This window comes from Podarcis raffonei, chromosome 5 (genome assembly GCF_027172205.1).
Source record: "Podarcis raffonei isolate rPodRaf1 chromosome 5, rPodRaf1.pri, whole genome shotgun sequence".
Taxonomy (NCBI): Eukaryota; Metazoa; Chordata; class Lepidosauria; order Squamata; family Lacertidae; genus Podarcis; species Podarcis raffonei.
Window position 1 is genome coordinate 4,565,898 of NC_070606.1, and position 21,437 is coordinate 4,587,334.

Sequence of the window (21,437 nt, forward strand, 5' to 3'; positions counted from 1 at the left end):
AATATTCTTCAGAGAATATATCTTGACTTAACATAGAAATGTTCTTGAGGCAAAAAAAGGAAAGGCCTCTTATTTTAATAATATGCTCCACCTCCTTTTTTAAGTGTTTCTGAAGTGCTATGAGTTATTGTAAACATTTTAGACTCATTTATCTGTTTCAGGAAGCTTGTTCATTTTATTTTCTGGGGTTGTCATTAGAAAACATAAGTAAAGGTTTATTATAAAAATAGCCACATTAAAAGTCTGGTTGACAATGTAGAATTCCTTCATTTGGAGGAGTGACAATGTGCTGAAAGGCTGGTGCAAACTGGCCACTTGTCACAGGGACTTTGCTTTATCTTTCAACGGTCTGCCATCTACCTGCCATGTAGCCTGGTTTGCAGTAGCCTTTCTGTGCAAAGTTATATCTGCACATCCGATCTTGGGAGTAAATTTGATCCACAGTAATATATATTTTCAGAACACATAAGGTTGCCATAAAATGTGAAGTCTTCTTTTTGAGCTCCATGTTCCATGGATTCCAACCAATCATCAAATTGAGCACTGAACAGGCAACAAGTCTAGTTATCATTCTGTACCTCTCTCAGATTTGACCCTGAACTCCACATTCCTGAAGTTATGTGGCTATATATATATAGTAGTTAAAATCCACATTTATGTTCCCTGTGATGTGCTCATGTGGATTGTTCCGCAGTTCTTAAACATGTTTGGATCAGCTGCATGCACACACATTTGCCAGCTTGGGTGAGTGTGGAATTGACCTTTGAGAACTGGGCTGCAAGGGCAAAAGCTATGGCTATGGACACAGTAGCGGCTGAAAATGCAGCAAGTATTTCAGGTCGCATTTGCACATCGTTGTACAGACAGTTGCAGACAGTAGAACTTACTTCTAAGGAAATATAATTAGGTTTGCCCTGTATGAGATTTAACAGCTGCAGAATTCATTAGGTGTTTTTTGGGGAGGGGGCTTTTTAATTCCTGAGTTTACATTTAATTTAAACTACTTCTCTTTCAATTTTTTTGTGCTGTATACTGCATTTCGGTAATCTCCACCATAATATCACTTTCCATATTTAATATCAGATGGAAGAAGATTTTTAAAATTCTCCTATACTCGGTTTTACAAGACTGGTAGATTATAGCTTTGAAAAGTATGTGCCATAATAATGTGCTTCTTTTGACCTCTTAAATACATGGGGAGTCATTTTATATCTGTAATAATAGTCCCAAGAATCTAGCACAATTATATTTTCCCCTCACTGTGATTATCCTGTGAAACCAGGTTTAAATGAGCAAATGCCAGCATTTAACACACATGAAAACTGTAAACCTTCATAAAGAACCACTTGGCTGAAGAGTCATTTTAGTAAGTTCAATATAGCACATGGAATATACATAATGCATTGATTTCTCTTGATATAACATGGAATGAACACCCCTTTTCTGTATTAAAAAGTCTTTTTAAAATGATGAAATGTTAGATCTGTTGAAGTATTTCTAGAAGGCTGTGATACCAGATACCCCCGATGTCTGTCCATTCTCGCCTCTCCAGTTATTTCATAAAGAGAAAAGAAAAGCACGTTCATAATTTAGCGTATGCTTAGTTTTTACACCAGCAGCTCTGTGCTGCTAGCCAATGTTTTAGGCAGGTTGCAGGCTTCATACTTCTGCATGTGATAATCATGTGTTCCTTGGAGTAGGCAAATCAATAACTATAGGTGGATTGAGTGGCTGGTAATTCACTGTACATGCAGAAGCATTCACGTAGGTGGTAGTTCCATCAGCCATAACTCCGTAACCTAGAATTTTAAAAGATAGTTATTATTACTCAGCTGTACTTGTTAAGACATCTCATCAAAGAAGTTTGCCAAGCATTGTAACAAAATCAAGTAAAAACAGAATAAATAATGTGCAGAATAACTATGATTCCCCCCCCCCCGCCCCATCACAGTTAAGTCTGAAAAATCCAGCTTGGCATATGATTCAAATACAAAAAGACCAGCACAATAAAATGCAATACAAATCACAGGAGCTAAAACCACCAGCCAGACCATATATAATCTTCTCTCTTTTTTGGCTTCAAATTAACTTTCACTGGAGGGCATTAGGGAATCCGGGAATTCAAAACAGTGGTTGTTTGGCAAAGGGAGTAACAGCAATTCTAGCCTGATATTCTTCAAGTATTTTGACTTTGCATTTCATCTGGAAAAGAGCTTCAGCGACCACATCTAAGGTTCTGCCGTGTCCTGGCATTCGAAAAGAGTCGAGACTGGGTGTTTTACATGGTGACCTCATTCCATCACACCCCATGACAAGGGCTTTGTAGCATCACTACGTGCTGAAAAGGCTAAAGCACCCTTTTCTACCGAATGATGTCACTCCATCTATCTTCACCGGAATATAAGCAAACAGCATAATGTTCAAAAACATTTCAAGAAGAAGCAATATAAAATACTGGCCTATGTCACCCAGGGGGACCGTGTCCAGGGAAGTCGTGTGGAGCTATGCTCAAATTCTGTTTCCTACAGTTTAAGTAGCTCTGTGTTGAAACCCAGCCCCAATACCTTTCTTCTGGAAGCCATCTTGCCAAGGCCTGGGAACTCAGACCCTGCTGTGGTCTTCAGGGTGTGAATGAGGCCATTCTCACTAAACTGCCACTTTGCATGCACTGATGATGCGGAGGTCCTTGGCCTCACTTGAAGGTCACAGCAGGGTCTGGACCTCCAGGTGGTGAACATTAGGACCTGAAGGTCACTTACGTCCTCAAACAACCAAATCCATTTAGTATTATTCCATGCTGCCTCTTTTCTACTTTCACGATTATATGCATTACTGTATCTTTAAGATGAATGGACTCTTAAGAGCAAACCTGTTCAGTTCAGTTGATAGATATTGTTCATATATGGGTCTTGGCTTATAAATACACACAAGAGCATGAGAAAGTTGGCAACACTCCTGCACTTTTTGAGACCTTTAAAAAACAAAAGGCTGGAAATGCCATGAAAACATTGCAGGCTCCATTCTTCAGCTCTTAAGTAGCTCCGCTGCCTAGAAAGTTCAGTAGCTTTTCCTAAACAGTTTTTAAAGGGGTGAGAATGAACAGCTGCTGGAGATAAGAATGGGAAAAAATGCTCGAAGAAACTCTGAGGGGGGGGTGAGGGGAGGGAGGGAGAGGGAGAATTTAGGATTTCATCAGCCCTCAATAAACTGAAACTGAGTTCTGGCTGAAGAATGAGCAGTTGGCAACAGCACTCAAATAATGGTGATTCTGTCACCATTTGAAGGGAGCAGCAGAAAATATAGTTTCAGGTGGGACATTTTTCATAGGAAAAAAGTTTTAGAGGGGAGAGAACAGTATGTTATTATTCCTCCCCAAGGTTCTATAAATGATAACTGCAGACGTAGCTTTGGTTGGTTGGGGGAAGATTTCTCCTGCTCACAGCATGCAGACACTATAAAGAGGAGCTTGTTCTAAGGCTGTCTATAGAACTTACTTGGGAGTTCTTCCCTGAGGAATCTGAACGTCCCAGGATAACATCTAGCTTGCCGTTTCCTACTTGTTTTCTTTAAGTTCCTGTCATCTGCAATAAATAATGTTCTGTATCCTTTATCATGCTGTTGCCAAAGCAAACACTACATACTCACCAGTGTGTTGTAGTGGACTATTTAGTTCTGGGTAGTATTTGTGCTACAAGTTGTGACAGCATTGATTTGACTGGTTTTGCTGGCACAAAAGACTAATTATGCACATTGCAAGAGAGTCTATCTCAAGTATCCATGTGTGGAAATAATTGCTCACCCATCTGGCGGTGGGCGCCATTTGCAGACAGCACCCATGATCTCCCTGGAGACAAGCTAGTCTGCCGCACTTGGCCTGCCTTCCCGGCGCCACGGGCCGATAGGGTTCCCGCCTAACCCCTATTAAAACTGGCCAATCTGCGGTGTTGCTGGGGCCAGGGCCAGGGGAGCGAACCATGAGTGAGAAGGCTTCACTCCAGTCCGCTCTGGGGTTTTATAAGCAGGGCAGAGCCAGCGCTGGACGCGCAGTCGGCTCCAGAGCTGACATGCATGTGCCTGGGGGGAGTTGTGAAATGTTTATTTGTATGATCTAGTTGAGATTCTTGTATTGCAGGGGCTTGAACTTCCAACTCTACAATTCTCTGATTCTATATCCTAGTGCCATGCTATATTTTATATTGGTTTTTAAATTTCCTTGAGTTTCAAAAGGGTTGTGCCGTTAAATAAATTGACTTCAGAATCAGTGTAACTGATTATTTATAATGTGATGTTCACAGAAATAAAGGCACTGTTGTTTTAGAAAAAGATAGATAAATATGTCAGATCAATTCTGGAAAAGGAAACTACTGACATTGTTTAGTAACTAGCAGACAGTTGCCCCTCAGGATCCACGTACTATGGCTTTTCTTTTAGAAATTTTAGGGAACTAAAGGACATAATTCAGGTGAAATCAGTATTAACACAATATGTTACAACCTAGGCCTTCAACAATAGTAACAGAAGTTGGACCTCTTCAATTTGTATTTGGTGGGATCCGGCATTTAATGAAAGTTTGACCTGGAATTCAATCTATACAAAAAGAGGCTTTCTGACCTTCATGGATGTGTCCAAAAACATGAAGACGTGGTTGTATTCGTCTCTGGACTGTATTCAGCAGCTCAACACATCCCACTCTTTGCATTTTCTTAGGAACCCAATCTAAGAAACCTTTAGAATAAAAGATACAGTACAAAAGAAGAACAAAGAAAACAGATATTATCTGAGAAATTTTATAACCTGAATTTTAAAAATGCACAGCACTGAACATCTCTCCCTAGTTCTTGTGACTGTGTCTCTATGAAGAATTATCTTTGAAAGTGCATTTGAATAAAATGGAATAATCAAACTATGCAAACAAAAGGGATTAAGACTAATCTTACTGCTAACAACAAAGGTGTGTGTGTGTGTGTGTGTGTGTGGTAGATATGGTTTTAAATAAATGCTAATAAATATTTGTTAACAAATGTACAGTTTAATATTAAACTAAATGTATAGTTTAATAAGCTTAAGACATATCTGCTGTTTTCCTGCATCCAGCTATTCTTCTGCTTTGAGTCCTAGTGAAATAAATTGAATACCAGCCATTATGTTCAAACCATGGTGCCTAATATCAAGTTCTCATGGAGTACAGGCAAACACCTAAAATGAATGGAAATGGAAATTTGATGACTTAATGTATTGTGGCCCCCATGCGAGAAGAAAAGAGTACCTAATCTCATGCATAGTATACTGGAGTTTCTAACAACATTCCTGACAAGAATAAAATTATCTCAAGGTGGGGAATATTGTAGTTACTCTTTTTTAATCTTCGGAATGTAAGTGCTTAATCAGCAGAATAGCACGCCATTTTTAAAGACTCATTGTTAGTGCTGTGGTTCAGTAGGGTGAGAGATGTTAGCAGTTGCCAGCTGAGGTCAGAAAATGACCTCTCATTTCCATTCTCGTTCCTATTGCCTCTTTGTGATGCTTACTATGTTAAAACAATGGCTAGAGATTGAAGAGCTACAGTGACGGAGCCTTACGGTAAGGAAATAAAAACATGCAACATCCTAAGTGTAACATTTACCAGATGCTGGAAACCGCAGGAGGGGAGAGGGCTGTTGTGCTCAGATTCTGCTTGTGGACTTCGCACAGGCATCTGGTTGGCCACTGTGAGAACAGGACGCTGGACCAGATGAGCCTTTAGCTTGAGACCCAGCAGCCTCTTCTTAATGCTCTGGCGCTTTTTCTGCCAGTTTCAGCCATATGGAAGGTTTCTAACCAGAATTCTGTGCACATTACCTACAGCATGCCAAATGCTTCTGTTCAGTTCTGTGTTCTGCTGGGATTAGCAAAGCTTTTAAAAGTTATCTGTATGGTGCTCAACATGCAAAATAAATATAATAATAATAATAATGGCATATAATCTAAAACAGGGGTGGCCAACTCTCAAGAGACTGTGATCTACTTTCAGAAGGGGTTCGGCTCAAAATTGTTGAGCTTTTTTTCGGGAGGAGGAAAGCCCCAGTTTTTTAGGGGTTAACCTTTTTTTAGGGGGGAGTTCTGTTTTGGGGATAGTTAAAGGATAGAGACAAAGGGATAAAGTCACTCAGAAGAATATCGCTATGGATCAAAACAGCAGCACAGAGAAAGCTCCGTCTTCCCTTCCAGAGGGGGCATTAGATTCTTCATGCTTCCACTTGTTGCAAGAGGGTGCACAGGGTCTTGTGCAAGTGGAAGAAACTGTTCTATTTCCTTTCACTTTTCTCATGAAATCCTCTCGCACAAGGTACAAAATGGCCATTCTAGGAACATAAGAAGAGCTGTGCTGAATCAAGTCTTACAGGCTGATCTATTCCAGTATCCTGCTCTCAAAGTGGCCAACCAGGTGTCTGTGAGGAGCTAGGATGCAGGAACCGAGTGCAACAACATCCTTCCCACTTGTGATTTCCAGGTACTGGTATTCAGAGCCACACTGCCTCCGACGGTCGAGGCAGAACATCACCAGCATCACCCTTCCGCCAAGGACAAGGAAGGGAAAGTACATAATGGGGAAAGTATCTCCCATATAGAATGTCCTGAGAAGCAAACAGACTGAAACTCAAACCGCTGCTGGTCCAGTGGCTGGAAATAGTTAATTATAAATAAGCCTGTCTGTAAAGACAAAAAGTATTTCCACTTCAAAAACTTTGCAAACTAAAATCCATGAAATTAACTTCTCCATTAAATTAAGCATTATTTATGTTGAACATGTTTCTGTTTGCATGCAATATCAGCCTTCTGAAGCTTTCCCATATGTTTGCAGCTTATTATGTACACCTGACTACACAAACTAAGAATAATTGATTACACCTAGCTAACAATTAGAGATTGCTTTAGATTCTCCCTTCCTCCCCTATGCTTGGTTACTTGAAAACAGGGATCTGTAACTGGCAGGAAAGTATAAATCTTTGTCACCAACAATCAAACAGACTGTTTGATAAAGACATAAAGGAGAAATGAAAGCTTGTTTAAAAACAAAAGACAAAAGGAGTAAAAGTCCCCCCTAGAGAAAAGAAAGAATTTTGAATTAGGCCAGGGATGGATGTAGAGATTTATTCATATTGTATTCTAACTTGAACCAAGGGCTCGGGATGGCCAGCTATGCGCTTTAAACAATGCACTTTTACTCAAAGTAAAAATCCACTGGGTCCCAGCAAGATCAAAATATTCCTGCCTAACCACCTTATTACCAGCATAACCCCAGGCATGTAAAACTAGTTATAAATGGATATACTTATAGGAAGTGGTGGCAGAGGAAAGGCAAAGTGCATTTCTGTGGGCAAGGGAGCACTGTGGTTGAGGATTCTGGCATTTGAGGATTCTGATATGAACTGATCTGATCCACACCTCCTCCCAAACTAGATGGAAACTTAGTTATTTCACTGGGATTTGCACTTCCTGGATATTCTGGCAGCTTTAGTTTTTGCTCATTTTTTAAAAAATATGGATTTTGAGAGGAAAACACTTAGAAAGCCATTATTTAAAAACTTTTTTTTTTTACAACGTTCACAGATTAAAGTGTAAGATAGATGGATGACAGGGGCCAGAAATATGTTATTCTGAGCATTCTTAAGCAGTACCAAATCATCTTTAAACTCACAAGTGAAACATGCATACAAGATAATTCCAAAACTGGGTATATCACTAAAGCTACAAAATTCATGATGCTGGGATAGCTCAGTTGGTAGAAGATGAAAGGGGGTTGGACTACATGTCCTCCGCGGTCCCTTCCAACTCTATGATTCAATAATTCTATGAAAATGAAATTTCTTGATTAGGATCTGCAAATCCCTCATTCCTTCTCATCAATGAACATGCCTTTAGAACCCCTGATGCGCATTTAAGCAAACAATTTCATCAAAAGATCATGGGTATTCTTGGGGGAGGGGAGTTATGGTAAAGTTTTAAACACGTCAAAAATCCTCACGAAGACTTTTTGCCTCCATTCCTTCCACCTAAAAAGCTATCTAGCTTGTTGGAATGAGTAACTGCCCCTCCCAGTTACTGGAGGCATTAAAAAGGGTATTTCTGATGTCAATTTTCTAGGTTTATTCCAGACGTCTATTACTGCTTCCCTAACTTCATTTGGCAACATAACTCCTGAACTTTCCCCCATATCTATTCGTGATGAGGACACGATATCACTATTTGCTGTCACATTCAGTGAGACCTTCAGCACTCAATGAGTTTTAAAACCTGAATACTTCCTTGCACCACTCAGGTTCGCTACAGCTATACACGCTTGCCCATTTCTTTCATACCTCCCAAGCTCTCATCTCATTCTCCAACTTTCACAATGAATAACAAAGACTACAAGGATTTTGGGTGGGCAATTTAGCTTTAATCTCTGGGGTTTTGTTAACTACAACTAAGCTTGTATCTTCACAGGTACTTCTAACATTATTTCTGGAAAGTTTTTAGCTATAAAAGAACTTTGCTGTTAACCTCTCTGGCTTAGGCTCAAAGCTGTCTGTGATTTAATGCAAGGAGCAGGATTCAAGTCAGACAGCCTGTTGCAACGTCATCCCATGGGCCCTATAGAGAAGAAATAAGCTGTCACTGGAATTATGAAACAGACAGCCGCTACATCTTATTGGAGTCTATAATAAATCTAATGTCACAGAGCAATAACCATCTCCAATGCACTTTCTAGGGTGCCCTGCTGAAAGTCCCCAAAACTTTCAACAGTGTTGTAATATTTTTTTTTGTGGGGGGGGGGAATAGTAAGACAGCGAATTTTCCTCTTTTTACAAAGCATATGGCACCATAACTATCAGCTCATTAAAGTACGTCAACAAGAAAAAGAGATATTAATGGAGCAACTGTTGCCATCGATAATATTTTGCAGCTAGGATAAATTATAAGCAACCTGTATCTATCAGGAAATTTAAGAAGTCTCAATAAAGATTCAGAATGGAATAATAACCCATTTCCAGAGGTCTTTCCTAAAACTTAGGAGTTAGAGCATTATCTAGCTTTATACTCCATTGTTCAAAATTAGTGAGTTTAAGCATGTAGGCGAATATCTCCTATTGACGTGTGTTCAGACCCCTGGGCTCTCACTTGTGGGGTGCCTCAGGGTTCTGTCCTCTCCCCCATGCTTTTCAACATTTACATGCAGCCGCTGGGAGAGATCATCAGGAGGTTTGGGCTGGGTGTTCATCAGTATGCGGATGATATCCAGCTCTACCTCTCTTTTAAATCAGAACCAGTGAGGGCGGTGAAGGTCCTGTGTGAGTGTCTGGAGGCGGTTGGAGGATGGATGGCGGCTAACAGATTGAGGTTGAATCCTGACAAGACAGAAGTACTGTTTTTGGGGGACAGGAGGCGGGCAGGTGTGGAGGATTCCCTGGTCCTGAATGGGGTAACTGTGCCCCTGAAGGACCAGGTGCGCAGCCTGGGAGTCATTTTGGACTCACAGCTGTCCATGGAGGCACAGGTCAAATCTGTGTCCAGGGCAGCTGTTTACCAACTCCATCTGGTACGTAGGCTGAGACCCTATCTGCCTGCGGACTGTCTCGCCAGAGTGGTGCATGCTCTGGTTATCTCCCGCTTGGACTACTGCAATGCGCTCTACGTGGGGCTACCTTTGAAGGTGACTCGGAAACTACAACTAATCCAGAATGCGGCAGCTAGACTGGTGACTGGGGGCGGCCGCCGAGACCATATAACACCGGTCTTGAAAGACCTACATTGGCTCCCAGTACGTTTCCGAGCACAATTCAAAGTGTTGGTGCTGACCTTTAAAGCCCTAAACGGCCTCGGTCCAGTATACCTGAAGGAGCGTCTCCACCCCCATCATTCTGCCCGGACGCTGAGGTCCAGCGCCGAGGGCCTTCTGGCGGTTCCCTCATTGCGAGAAGCAAAGCTACAGGGAACCAGGCAGAGGGCCTTCTCGGTAGTGGCGCCCGCCCTGTGGAACGCCCTTCCAGCAGATGTCAAAGCGATAAACAACTACCTGACATTCAGAAGACATCTTAAGGCAGCCCTGTTCAGGGAAGTTTTTAACGTGTGATATTTTACTGTATTTTTGGTTTCTATGGAAGCCGCCCAGAGTGGCTGGGGAGGCCCAGCCAGATGGGCGGGGTATAAATAATAAATTATTATTATTATTATTATATTGACGTAAGTAGGAGCTCAGTTGGTAGAGCATGAGATTTTTAATCTCAGGGTTGTGGGTTCGAGACCCACGTTGGGCTAAAGATTCCTGCATTGCTGGGGGTTGGTCTTGATGACCCTTGTGGTCACTTCCAACTCTACAGTTCCATAAAATTATGATTATGATTAATATATCCCACCCATCTGACTGGGTTGCCCCAGCGACTCTGGGCAGATTCCAACAAATATAAAAACATAATAAAACATCAAACATTAAAAACTTCCCTATACAGGGCTGCCTTCAAACGTCTTCTAAAAGATGTGTGGTTATTGACATCTGATGGGAGGGAGGTATTCCATCTAAAGTTGATTCTAAAGTGCTTAACTCTGGAAGTTCATATATTATCTTGCTCACATGCATTCATTCACTAATCCTTGGAATCTTGGAAGATAGGCTGGTATTATTGTCATCGCATTGCAAATGGAGGCCTGAGTGACAGTCTCATGTCTAAGATCATACAGTGAGTTTATGGCTGAGATGCACTTGGAACTGGGAAAGTCTAGATCATAGCTCATGTTACATGAACCACTATATTACACTAGCTTTTGAATATGCAGGCAAGCTGAAGTATGGGAGGTGATTCAGTTTTTCAAGATAAACCAGTGACTCCACAGCTCATTACAAAAAGCTGGCATTCAGTGAATGAACATCTTGTTGTGGAAAAAAAATTGCATCCCATTCTCTGAGGAACATGAGCTGATTTTGCTGCACATGACCTTTGGAAACCTCCCAATTCTACAATTCTATGATTCAAAGCATGTTCATCAAACATGTGAAGACTTCCAGGCATAGGAATTCAAATGTTCCAATGAACATACACATTGGGGATGCAAGGTTAGCATGTATTTTATGTGTGTGCTTTTGGAATGCCTGTTTGCTTCCACTGAGCTCTGCATGCATCTTTGCAGTATAGCACATATTGCAGACACCGCAAAGAAACAAAATCTTGTAGCAGTACACTAGAACTTCACACTGCATAAGCAATGTGTTACTATAGTTTTCCTATTTCATTGTTATAATCTTGGTTATTTCAATCATTAAATCACTAAAGCGTCCTGTAATTATTTATTTATTATTTTATTTAATTAAATTTGTATACCAGCCTATACCCATAGAGCTCAGGGTGCTTCACAACATAAAATCCTAATTCAGTGGTACCTTGGTTTATAACCATAATCCGTTCTGGAGGTCCATTTGTAAACCAAAACAGGTTGTAACCCAAGGTGCACTTTTGCCAATGGGGCCTCCCAAAAAAATTAGTTCGTAGTCCCCCCCCCCCAAAAAAGGGTTGTAATCCAAAAAAAGGTTGCAAACTGGGACACGCACTTCCGGGTTTGATGTGTTTGTAATCCAAAACGTATGCAAACCAAGACGTATGCAAATCAAGGTACCACTGTATAAAAAACAGAAATGAGGACCGCAAGCATGAGTGGAATACTGTTTCACTCTAAAGAATTGCAGAATCAGACCCCTTTAAACCCACACATTCTAAGTGGCAGCAGAATCTACAAACTATTACTTGCAATGACACAACACAGACAAATAATGACCCGAAACATTTTTCAGTGTTTTCTTACCAAGAGGTGGTCCATGTGTTATAAGAATATCTATTCCATCTGGAATTAGGTTCCATTTCTCTAAAAGTGCTTGGCCTCGCGGAAGATTAAAGCCCCAGCCATAAAACCAAGGTTGCCTGCCGAAAAAGGGAGAGATTTTCTTCAGTGCTAGATACACGTTGGATTAGTCAGTTAAGACCAACCACGAAACATTCCGTTCAACTTTGTTCATAATGGATACAAGTACATATTCTGGGCTGCATGGTTTGGGGAATATTCCTCCAAACCGTGTAAAACAAATGGAAAGGTTTGCATTGTGGTGTGGTGTGTGTGTGGCACACAATTAAGGAAAGAATTACTAACAGCACCTATTTTGGTTTGTGTACTTTATATATGTGGACAGGTCAATTTCTGTTCTCTCAGTTTCTCACTTGTCTAATCTTAAATTCAGTTCTACACATTTCCATATTAGTTTGTGAATACTGTGTTGAAGTAAGAGTAATGAAAAACGCAGCTAAGAAGCTCAAATCATATACCGGTATATGACTGACACCCTTCTTTGGAAATTAAACCAATGTCCAGACTTTAACATTCAAAAACTTTACTTGCAGAAACTTATAGTTGTAGATGAATTAGAACATAATATTTAAATGCACATTCTTCTCAAAGCATGGCCTTACGGTCTCTTCTTCTAACTTCCAAACAACTGTATTTTCCTCTCTTTCCAGAGCTCAGCACTCAACCTCCTGTTTCTCAATTAGGACATGCCTTGCAGATCCTATTAGAGATTTCCACTTTTACCTTCTTCTGCAGCTTTGCTCTGTTTCTTTCAAGCAGAGAAGATGCGCTTCAACACTCTATTCAACTTCGCAGTGTTCACAGCTAAATTCTAAAATACAGTAATCTTGCTTTACATAATCTCCTTCACTAGGTACCTCCCATGTGACCAACTTTAGCTAAACACATGAGAACAATTCAATTACCAACCAAATTTAAACACAATCCATACAAACATTTACAATTTCAGTGTCTTAAAATATTATACTGTTTTGCATTTTAGTGCAAATTTATCCTAATATACAGGGATATATGCAATTTTGCCTGTTTCACACATTATTGCAAAGCAATGTTACCTAATACATTTTTGTATGTTATTTTCATTGATATGTGCATTTTATGCACTCTTTAATTTAGCATATATGCACTTTGTATTTGGTTGGAGCACGCCACTGCAAAATTAAGAGACGCAGAAATTTTAAAGGATGGCTGTGTTTTAGTCGTGTATCATTTCAGAAAGTGCATGGATTCACCTTTACATGCAAAATGAATAAATTTTCTCCTCCCATTCCTGCTTCAGAATAACCCATCAAACCCAATGTAGTTTACTGAAGAATAAACTGGGAATTCCAGACCTTGATGGATTATCCTTGAGGCAATGCAGCCCTGGAATATAACAAGGCACTGGGAGGGACTCAAGTTTTCGTATCCTACGGCATAGCACTATTACGTGACAAACTGACCTTTCCCGACTTGCCTTTTCTATAGTTATTCAAAAAACATACACCCAGCCCTGCTACAGCAACAGTTGCCACCCACCCTTATGAACATTAACCTGGAGATTAGGGGTGCGCAACTTGTTGTAATATCAGCCTGTTAATGAGTCAAACAACAACACAGGATAATTTGGTCCCTCCACAGGGTCAGATTAAATGTGTGCTAAATCAAAACCTATTTTACTGCTATTATGCAAATTTATTTAGCAATATAGAAAAGTAAGATCCTTGCCAATTATTAAAGCTGTACTGGAAACAATAATGTGTATTAAATTATACACAACTCTGTCCACAGCTTAAATCTTTTTAATAAATTAATTGGCCATGCCTGCTTAGCCTGCTAAATTATCTTATTAAAACAAATACATCAGTTGATATGGTATTTAATTAAGATAGCAGTTTCACCTGTAGATGGCATGTCCAACCATTTTTAATGGTCCATAAGGCAATTGCCTAAATCAAGATGTATATTAACAGCAATGTCAGCAGCACTGAAGTTCCTATTGAAGGGAGGGGGGCAGTTCTAAGAAAAATCTGATAAAAACAAAACAAAAAACTAAATCTCTGGTTTCCAAAATTTGAAATTAACAACTAAACTTTCCAATTACTCAATTACTAGTATATAACGTTTTATTCTGGCATTTGATATGCTAATTATTGCTATTCCTATCCTTCATATTCAAATATTTGACTCTGAAGTTACTATTTTAAACTGTGTTCATTATGTAAGGAAGTTAAAGGGATGGCAATCTCAGTAATTAAAATTTACCACTACAGTGGCAAACAATTGCTTCCTGGCAATACTACAAGTAATGGAGTGTGGGGTTGATACTCTTGAATATGTTTGTGGGTTTTCATCTTTCTGACGGACTGCTGAATGGGGCTTTTGCTATATCCCTTACAGAAGGAACAACAAACAATAGACTGTTATAATTTAATAAGTTTTATGATAATTGCAATGTTAGTGCTTAGCAATATAGGCACATCAACTACACTCCTTTTACAGATGTTACTTTGGAGAAGGCTTTACACTACTTCCTTGCTACATCAACAAAAGACAGAGAATTCTTTCAAGAAATGCTCTGAACTATTCTTTGTATACTGCATGGCAAAGACAAAAGGAAGTGCCCCTGAAGCTGCAATTTATCTTCTTCCACTACTGATGAATTGCCAGTGCTTTCAGAAATTAACGTGTTGTCTGCAATCTTTCTGAAGCTTTTTTCATATTTCCTCTGTGTGTGTGTGTGTGTGTGTGTGTGTGTGTGTGTGTGTATTTTGGAATGTTTGTAGAATACTGCATTCCAGGAGCTATTATAAATGCAAACTAGCCTGAATATAGAATAAATTTTATTTGAGAGAATAAGTTCCAAGTTACTGGTAGAAAAGAAATGGCAGAAATGCTCCAGAATGCTTCTCCCCTTTTTTGAGAACACATATTTCTCTCTGATCATGTCACCCCCTTTATAGTCTTTGTAGTATTGCTTTTTCACTTGGAAGTCCTTAATGTTAAAGTTCGATATTCCATGACTATCAGAACTACAAGGTTTTACTGAAGACAGATGTGAAAACCATCCCTCCCTACTCCTGTTTCCAGTCCTCAAAAGGTCTAACTAAATTCTACTACAGATGGGGAAGAGACAGGCATATGCAATACATATAGGGTTAATATTAGTGCATGATCCTATTTTACAGAAAGATAATCTAACAGGCTTCCTCTTTTATTGCCAACATCAGGGAGAGAAGTCAATATGCATATATTGGCTCTCATTTCCTATGCATCATTTTCCATCGTTTTGTCTCCATACAAGTACACCTGGAACTGATCCCATGTATATCTCCTTAACACTCCATGATGCTCTTTATGATGCTATTGTAAACAGCCATTGCCTTTATGGCCTATGGTGCATGTCCAACCCCTGCCCCACGCCAGTAACCAGCTATAGAAAAGCTCATAAATTAGTATGTTAAGATTGGAAATAAGTAAATATTGGTGAGCATATTTCCTTTTTCACTTTTAGACCATCATCCCTCCTGCAAAAATTTCAATAAATCATGCAAAATACAGCCAATTACAAACACACACAGCTGCATACCAGCATCAATCTGTAACAATGAAATGAACTCATAAGCAAATGGAAAACTAGGTTTGAGGCTCAAAATCACAGCTGCATCAGGAGGGAATTCCACAAATGAGGTGCTGCCACAGGTAAGACTCTGTATCTTGTATTACCACTTAACAGGCTAAGTCAATGGATCAAAATTTGCAGGGCCTCTCATGTACATCTCAGAGTATGGGTTGGCAGATACCGGAGTGGCACTCTCTAAAATATATGGGCCCCATGATATTTAGGGCTTTATATACCAGTACTAACACCCTGAATTGGCCCTAGCAGTCAGTGTAGTGGTTTAAGAATCATTATTATATGATCCCTTTCACTACATAGCATAACAGCCAGACCATCTCCATGACTAGCCCCATAAAGGACACACTGCAATACTCCAGTGTGACATTGCTGGAGTGTGGAGTACTGAAGTCAGGCTATCCTTGTCCAGGAATGACCATGGCTGGTGGAGTTGGGCACAGGCCTTCCTCACCAATGGGCCTTCAGTGACAGCAGCGGGTCAATGAGCACCCCTAAGCTACACATCTGCTTCATCAGGGGAAATATCTCCAATTCCCAGACATTATGAGTTACCTGTATTATCAGGATTCAGTCTCAGCTTAATGGCCCTCATCTAGCCAATGCCTGTCTCCAGAAACTAGTCCAGCTCTTTGCACAGCCTCTCCCAATTCAAATGGAATGGAGAGAAAGAGCTGGGTGTCATCCACATACTAGTGACATCCTGTGCCAAATCCCTGAACGACTCTTTCCAGCAGCTTTCATAGATGTCGAATAGCATGGGGAATCCTTGTGGGATTCCACAGCACAAATGCCATGGGGTCAAGCAATTGTTCCCCAATGCCACTTTCTAGGAGTGGACCTGCAGCGAGGACCAGTGGTCCAACTCCAAACCTGCGCTGCTCCAAAGCAAATGGTATCAAAAGCTGCTGAGATGTCTAGGAGAAACAACAGAACAGCGCTTCCCCCCTCCCACGCCACCCATCTCTCTCTCTCCCAATAAAGGTTATTAATCAAGAGCAACCAAGAGTGTTTCAGTAGAGAATTCAAGACTGAAGTCAGGCTGAAACTGTTTTAAACAATCATTTTCATCCAGGTATGTCTGAAGCTGACTAGATACCAACCCCTCAATCACCTTACCCAAGAAAGGAATATATGCAACAGGGCAGTACAACTAAGGGTCCAGGGAGGACCTCTTAAAAAGGAGCCACTCCACCACTGTTTTGAAGGCTATGACTCCCTCCTGCACTGAGGCATTGACACTCCAAGGATCCACCCAGTCAATCCATACTGGGGATGTGTGAATATAGCAACATACAATGCAATATACTACCTTTACATTCATGAGTGTAGTACATTACATTCTTTTCAATGAAACTAGGTCTTTGTGAAAGACAATTCAAAAGTTGTCAGCTTTATAGAGAACTTGGATAGAGGTTGTTTCTCCTTACGCATGAATAGGTGTATACTATCCTGTCATCCTCTCAATTCCAGATTTTCAATTATCACCTTTCCCCTTAATTTTCTCCTTCTATAGTGGCAGCAACAATACACAATCATACAGCCCAGAACTTTTTAAAAAAGGAATATATTAGATAGTGGCTGCTTTTCTTTTTGGTTGCACACAAAACATTTCAGATAGACACAATGATGGCTGGTTCTCACAGTAAGTCAGCCGTTGCCTTGCACTACACAGACTGTAGAAGTCTACTTGTGTGAGCAGAATGGTATGAGAATCCTGAATTGATGTGAGTTCCTTACTCCTCTTCAATGGGAAACCCCCCAAACAGGTTTCCATCAGAGGTGGATTTTGGCCAAAGCTACTGGTTCTGCTGCACTGGGAACCGACACTACAGGGTGCTGCAGGGATTTGCAACTATAACATATTGAATTAAGTAGAAAAGAAGGTGAGAGGTGGCACCAAATTTTGGCCTTGCACAGGGCACCATTGAAATTTTAAAGTCCACCACTGTTTCCAGGTAGACTAAGGCATGGTGAAAGGTGTGTGCTGATTTTTTCAACTTTCAAATTACAAAAAATGATGGGTGCTAAAAATTTGAAACAAGACTTGGAAACTCAAAATATATTTTGGTTAAATTAATCTAATTTATTTTTCCTTTGTAAAATTGCATGGAAATCATTAAAAATGATTTCAAGTACATGCAGTTATATTAATATTAATATTATTTTTTATTATTTAGCATTACCTGACATTTTCAGAAGGTAAAATTAAAATCCTTTGGTTTTCCAAAAGCACTTTATGTGTTTCTTCATCCAACGTAGACTTACCAAGCTAAATGTCTAATCACAAACATAATAGCAAATTTGAATGCCTCACATCCAAAACCATATTTTAAAGGCCTCTCATTGAATAAATTTGCAAAAATTAAGTTTTACTATTTAAAATGGCATACAGGACTTCAAAGCTCTAACATTACAGTAGTCCAACCTTATATTTAAAGCAACAAGGGACTGAATGCAAACGAGTGAAGCGGCTGGCAGAGGAGAGATGTGTGACACACACCCTCACTTAAGATGGGTGCTGGGTAATGTGACTGATATTCTGGATGTGTTAATAGATAATTTAAAAAAATCCTGTATTACACAGCAGAGGTCTACAATTGACTATTTCAGATTTCACAGCAGCAAGGCGTTGCACTTCAGCGAAGGCTGCCCAGTGTCCACTCATTCCACCCAGAGCGTCAAAGCATGAGGAGGAATGTCTGGAACAAAACTATATGTTTATTTAATTAATTACACTGTAATTAATACTTAAAGACACGAACCCTTTTAGAGAAACTTTTAAACGGCACTGCTTAGCTATCTGTACAACATCCACTCAACCCATTCTAGGATTCCAAGTCCTTAGGGAACCAAAACTGGGTTTCCCTCCCTGACCCCACTCAGATAGTTCAAAACTCCAACCGCCTACACAGACACAGTTAGTCCCTCTCCTACTGAGAGTCTAATCGCTATCTGATTCCAGGTCTATCCCACTGGTTGCCAGGTCACCAGGAAGTGGACAAGTGGTGTCCACTCACTTTGAACTTGAGACAGGACTATGGCCCATTGCCTCTTGACCTCCCTCAGAAGGCTCAATCGTTTACATGCCCCAGGTGACTGGCAGGTCAAACAGGCCAGTGGGTACAAAAAGAAACAGGCAGCCTCAACACCTGGCCTATTAAAAGCTATTAGAAGGTGGGCTCTATAGCTTGAATGTCAGGGGGCTTTTCGAGTGGTTTTTTGACCTACTGGATAATGGCAAGGGTGGGGTGAGAAGCAGTCCAAGGTCGCTCAATCTCAAGCCCTTCCATTGGAGAAATTGAGAGGCAGATCACGCTAGTTTCAATTACATTTAGGGGACTAGCCTAGTCCCATTAGTTCACTGACCGCATGCCACTGAGGTGGACCTAGGGTCTGTCCATCACAAGATGTTCTATTCCATTCCTGTTCTATGCCCAGAATAGAAACACTATAGGCTGCTACAGGATGGGCACAGTTTTCCACCCCTCCACTTGCAGCCAGGAGTAGAATGGTCATTTTTATTTTTGCAAGCAAGTAACGTTTGTGGATTGTTTTGCCAGGCTACAGTAGTCAGTGACCAAAGTATGGCTGGAATTATAACCATTCCTTAGCCTGAAATTGGCTTCCCCCCAAATTGTCTAAACAAAGCTTCACTTTCATTACATATTTCAACAAATCTGAAAATATGAGCTTTTAATGAAAATATAATCCTGCTGTTCTATTGTTTTCCCTGCCATTAGTTATGGGAACTGTGTCAATGAATGTCTTTGCAATGTACAAACAGATTCCCAGTGATTTCCAGCGGATTTCCAATGGACAGTGCTCATCCAAGCCCCACTGAATTTCCTGGGTGCATCTTCTGATGCAAATGGTGATATGGATTTGCTTGCAGGATCATCAGATGCTATATTTGACTAGGTGCCCCCAATTACAACTAGATATCTATAGATATCATTGGAGTTTTTGGTGCATTTTTAAAGCTGATACTGGATAAACAAATGGAATAAGGAATAACAAAGTTATCATATAGAAAAGGTCAAATATTAGAGAAATCTATAGTTACAGTAAAGTATAACAAGGGAATAAATATAACCTCTATTTTTTTGACACCACTGAAACTGAGGGTTTCATCGGTCCTAAGCAATACATGCAAAATCCCACTGCTATCATTCCCTCCATTAGTCCTAATATTCATAACCCACATTTTTCTTCTTAGAAAATGTGTTTTCCTTTATGAATAGAAATGATCAGCTTATTATGGGACAAGAAATGTCCATCCTTCTCTTCCCTTGGAACTGTAGTATATATTAAGATCCGCCAAGTTATGGAAGCTGAAGCTGTTCTTTTATGCAAAGGTAGCGCTAAGGCGTGTGGTTTGCCATTATTCTGTCTCTCTTATGATAATCTCAAACCAGACCAAAATCTGGCTAGAAAGATGAAACCCTAGAAAAGATCTGGTGTACGAGCCTCGTCTTCTTTCTTGCCTTTGGAAAGATACCTCGCCACACACATCACAGGCCTAACAGACACACATTCAAAACCATTCTAGGAGTATAGCATTGCGGTACCTTTTCGTGAATCATTATAAAAAATCTTTAAAATGTAAAGTGTAAAGAAGGAAACTATTGTTCTTTGTGCACTGTAACAAAAAAGGAGATTGTTACAAGAAAAGAGATTGCAACCAAACATCAAGAAGAACTTTCTGACAGTAAGAGCTGTTTGACGGTGGGACAGTCTCCCTCAGGAGTAGGTGGAATCTCCTTCCTTGGTGCTTTTAAAACAGAGGTTGGGTGGCCATCTGTCGTGGGTGCTTTAGTTGAGATTCCTGCATTGCAGGGGGTTGGACTAGATGACCCTTGGGTTTCCCCTCCAACTCTTCAAATCTATGATTCTATGAATAATCCTATGACACCCCCTCCTCCATTTAAAGATGATTTAAACTGCAATCCTATAAAGTGTCTACTCACAAGGTCCATGCTTTAAAACACCATATCCAAGCACACTTTCTTTTTGCCCCAGAGCTTTCCCCGTGTAAACCTGCTACTTAATGCTGAAGTGCAACAAACAGCAACTTGGTTTTTCACAGATTTCTGTTTGCTCCGATTCAGCTTTAAAGTGCAGCCCGTGCCTGGAAAGCATGCAGGAGAGGTAAGTGTGGATAAGCCCCAAGTCCTGCTGACATGAATGGGGCTTACTCCCATGTTTGTGGGTTTAGGACTGCTAGCTGGGGCTGATGGAAGTTGGAGTCCAGTGACATCTGAAGATCCACAAGATCTTCACCCCTAATTTAGATTTCCATGGAAAGCCTGGAGGCATTAAACAGACAAAGGATGTTGTTGTGATGCCAGAAGAGATTAATGGATTAATGATCAGAGACATTAAGAGACAACTGGAGATGGCAGAGAGAAAGGGCCTAGTGCACAAACTGAGGTGACCAGAGAAGACAAAGCTTCTAAGCTCTTGGCAATTGATTTGGAAAAATGGAAGACGTGGAAGAAAAGGGAAGAAAAAGGATTTCCCCCTATTTCCTCAAACCAGGATGAAACATGATGGGACTGGAATATATAGAACTGAGTATGGTTTAATGAAGACACAACAAGCAAATAAGTACAGACTATTCCACTATTAAGATTTGTTGCAACCCTTGGGGAGAAATTCATCACATTGGATTGGAGAGGGATTATTTTGGGCACTTAACGACAACAATAATTGAAGTACTTATGTACTTTTTGTATGGAAAAAGGCGAGCATGAAGATGCCTGGCATGAAGATTGAGAAAACAACCCCTAGCAGATTGAGAAAAAACTGGACATTAATACAAGCTAGATGTCATCCTGAAGTGCATACTCTGAATAATTGTCATACACATAATTGACAGACAGAGAATCGGAGGACCCTCTTTTCCTCCCACGCCTTTCTCTTCTTATCTTGCTTTTCTATTATCTTT

General features: G+C 40.3%; 1 protein-coding gene across 4 annotated transcripts in view; it reads right to left on the bottom strand.

The window, feature by feature from the left end:
- Positions 1-353: 353 nt before the first annotated feature.
- The window catches only part of MPPED1 (metallophosphoesterase domain containing 1), a 79,305-nt gene continuing 58,221 nt past the window's right edge, over positions 354-21,437 (bottom strand). For 3 of the 4 annotated variants that reach the window (XM_053387659.1, XM_053387660.1, XM_053387661.1), the window contains exons 6-9: positions 11,815-11,930; positions 4,612-4,725; positions 3,495-3,581; positions 354-1,799 (exon numbers count right to left, since the gene is read on the bottom strand). In XM_053387659.1, coding sequence (XP_053243634.1) covers positions 1,681-1,799; positions 3,495-3,581; positions 4,612-4,725; positions 11,815-11,930 — 436 coding nt within the window. In that variant the 3' untranslated portion in view covers positions 354-1,680. The remainder of the gene's footprint in view (positions 1,800-3,494; positions 3,582-4,611; positions 4,726-11,814; positions 11,931-21,437) is intronic. The other variant, XM_053387662.1, reaches the window with a different exon arrangement.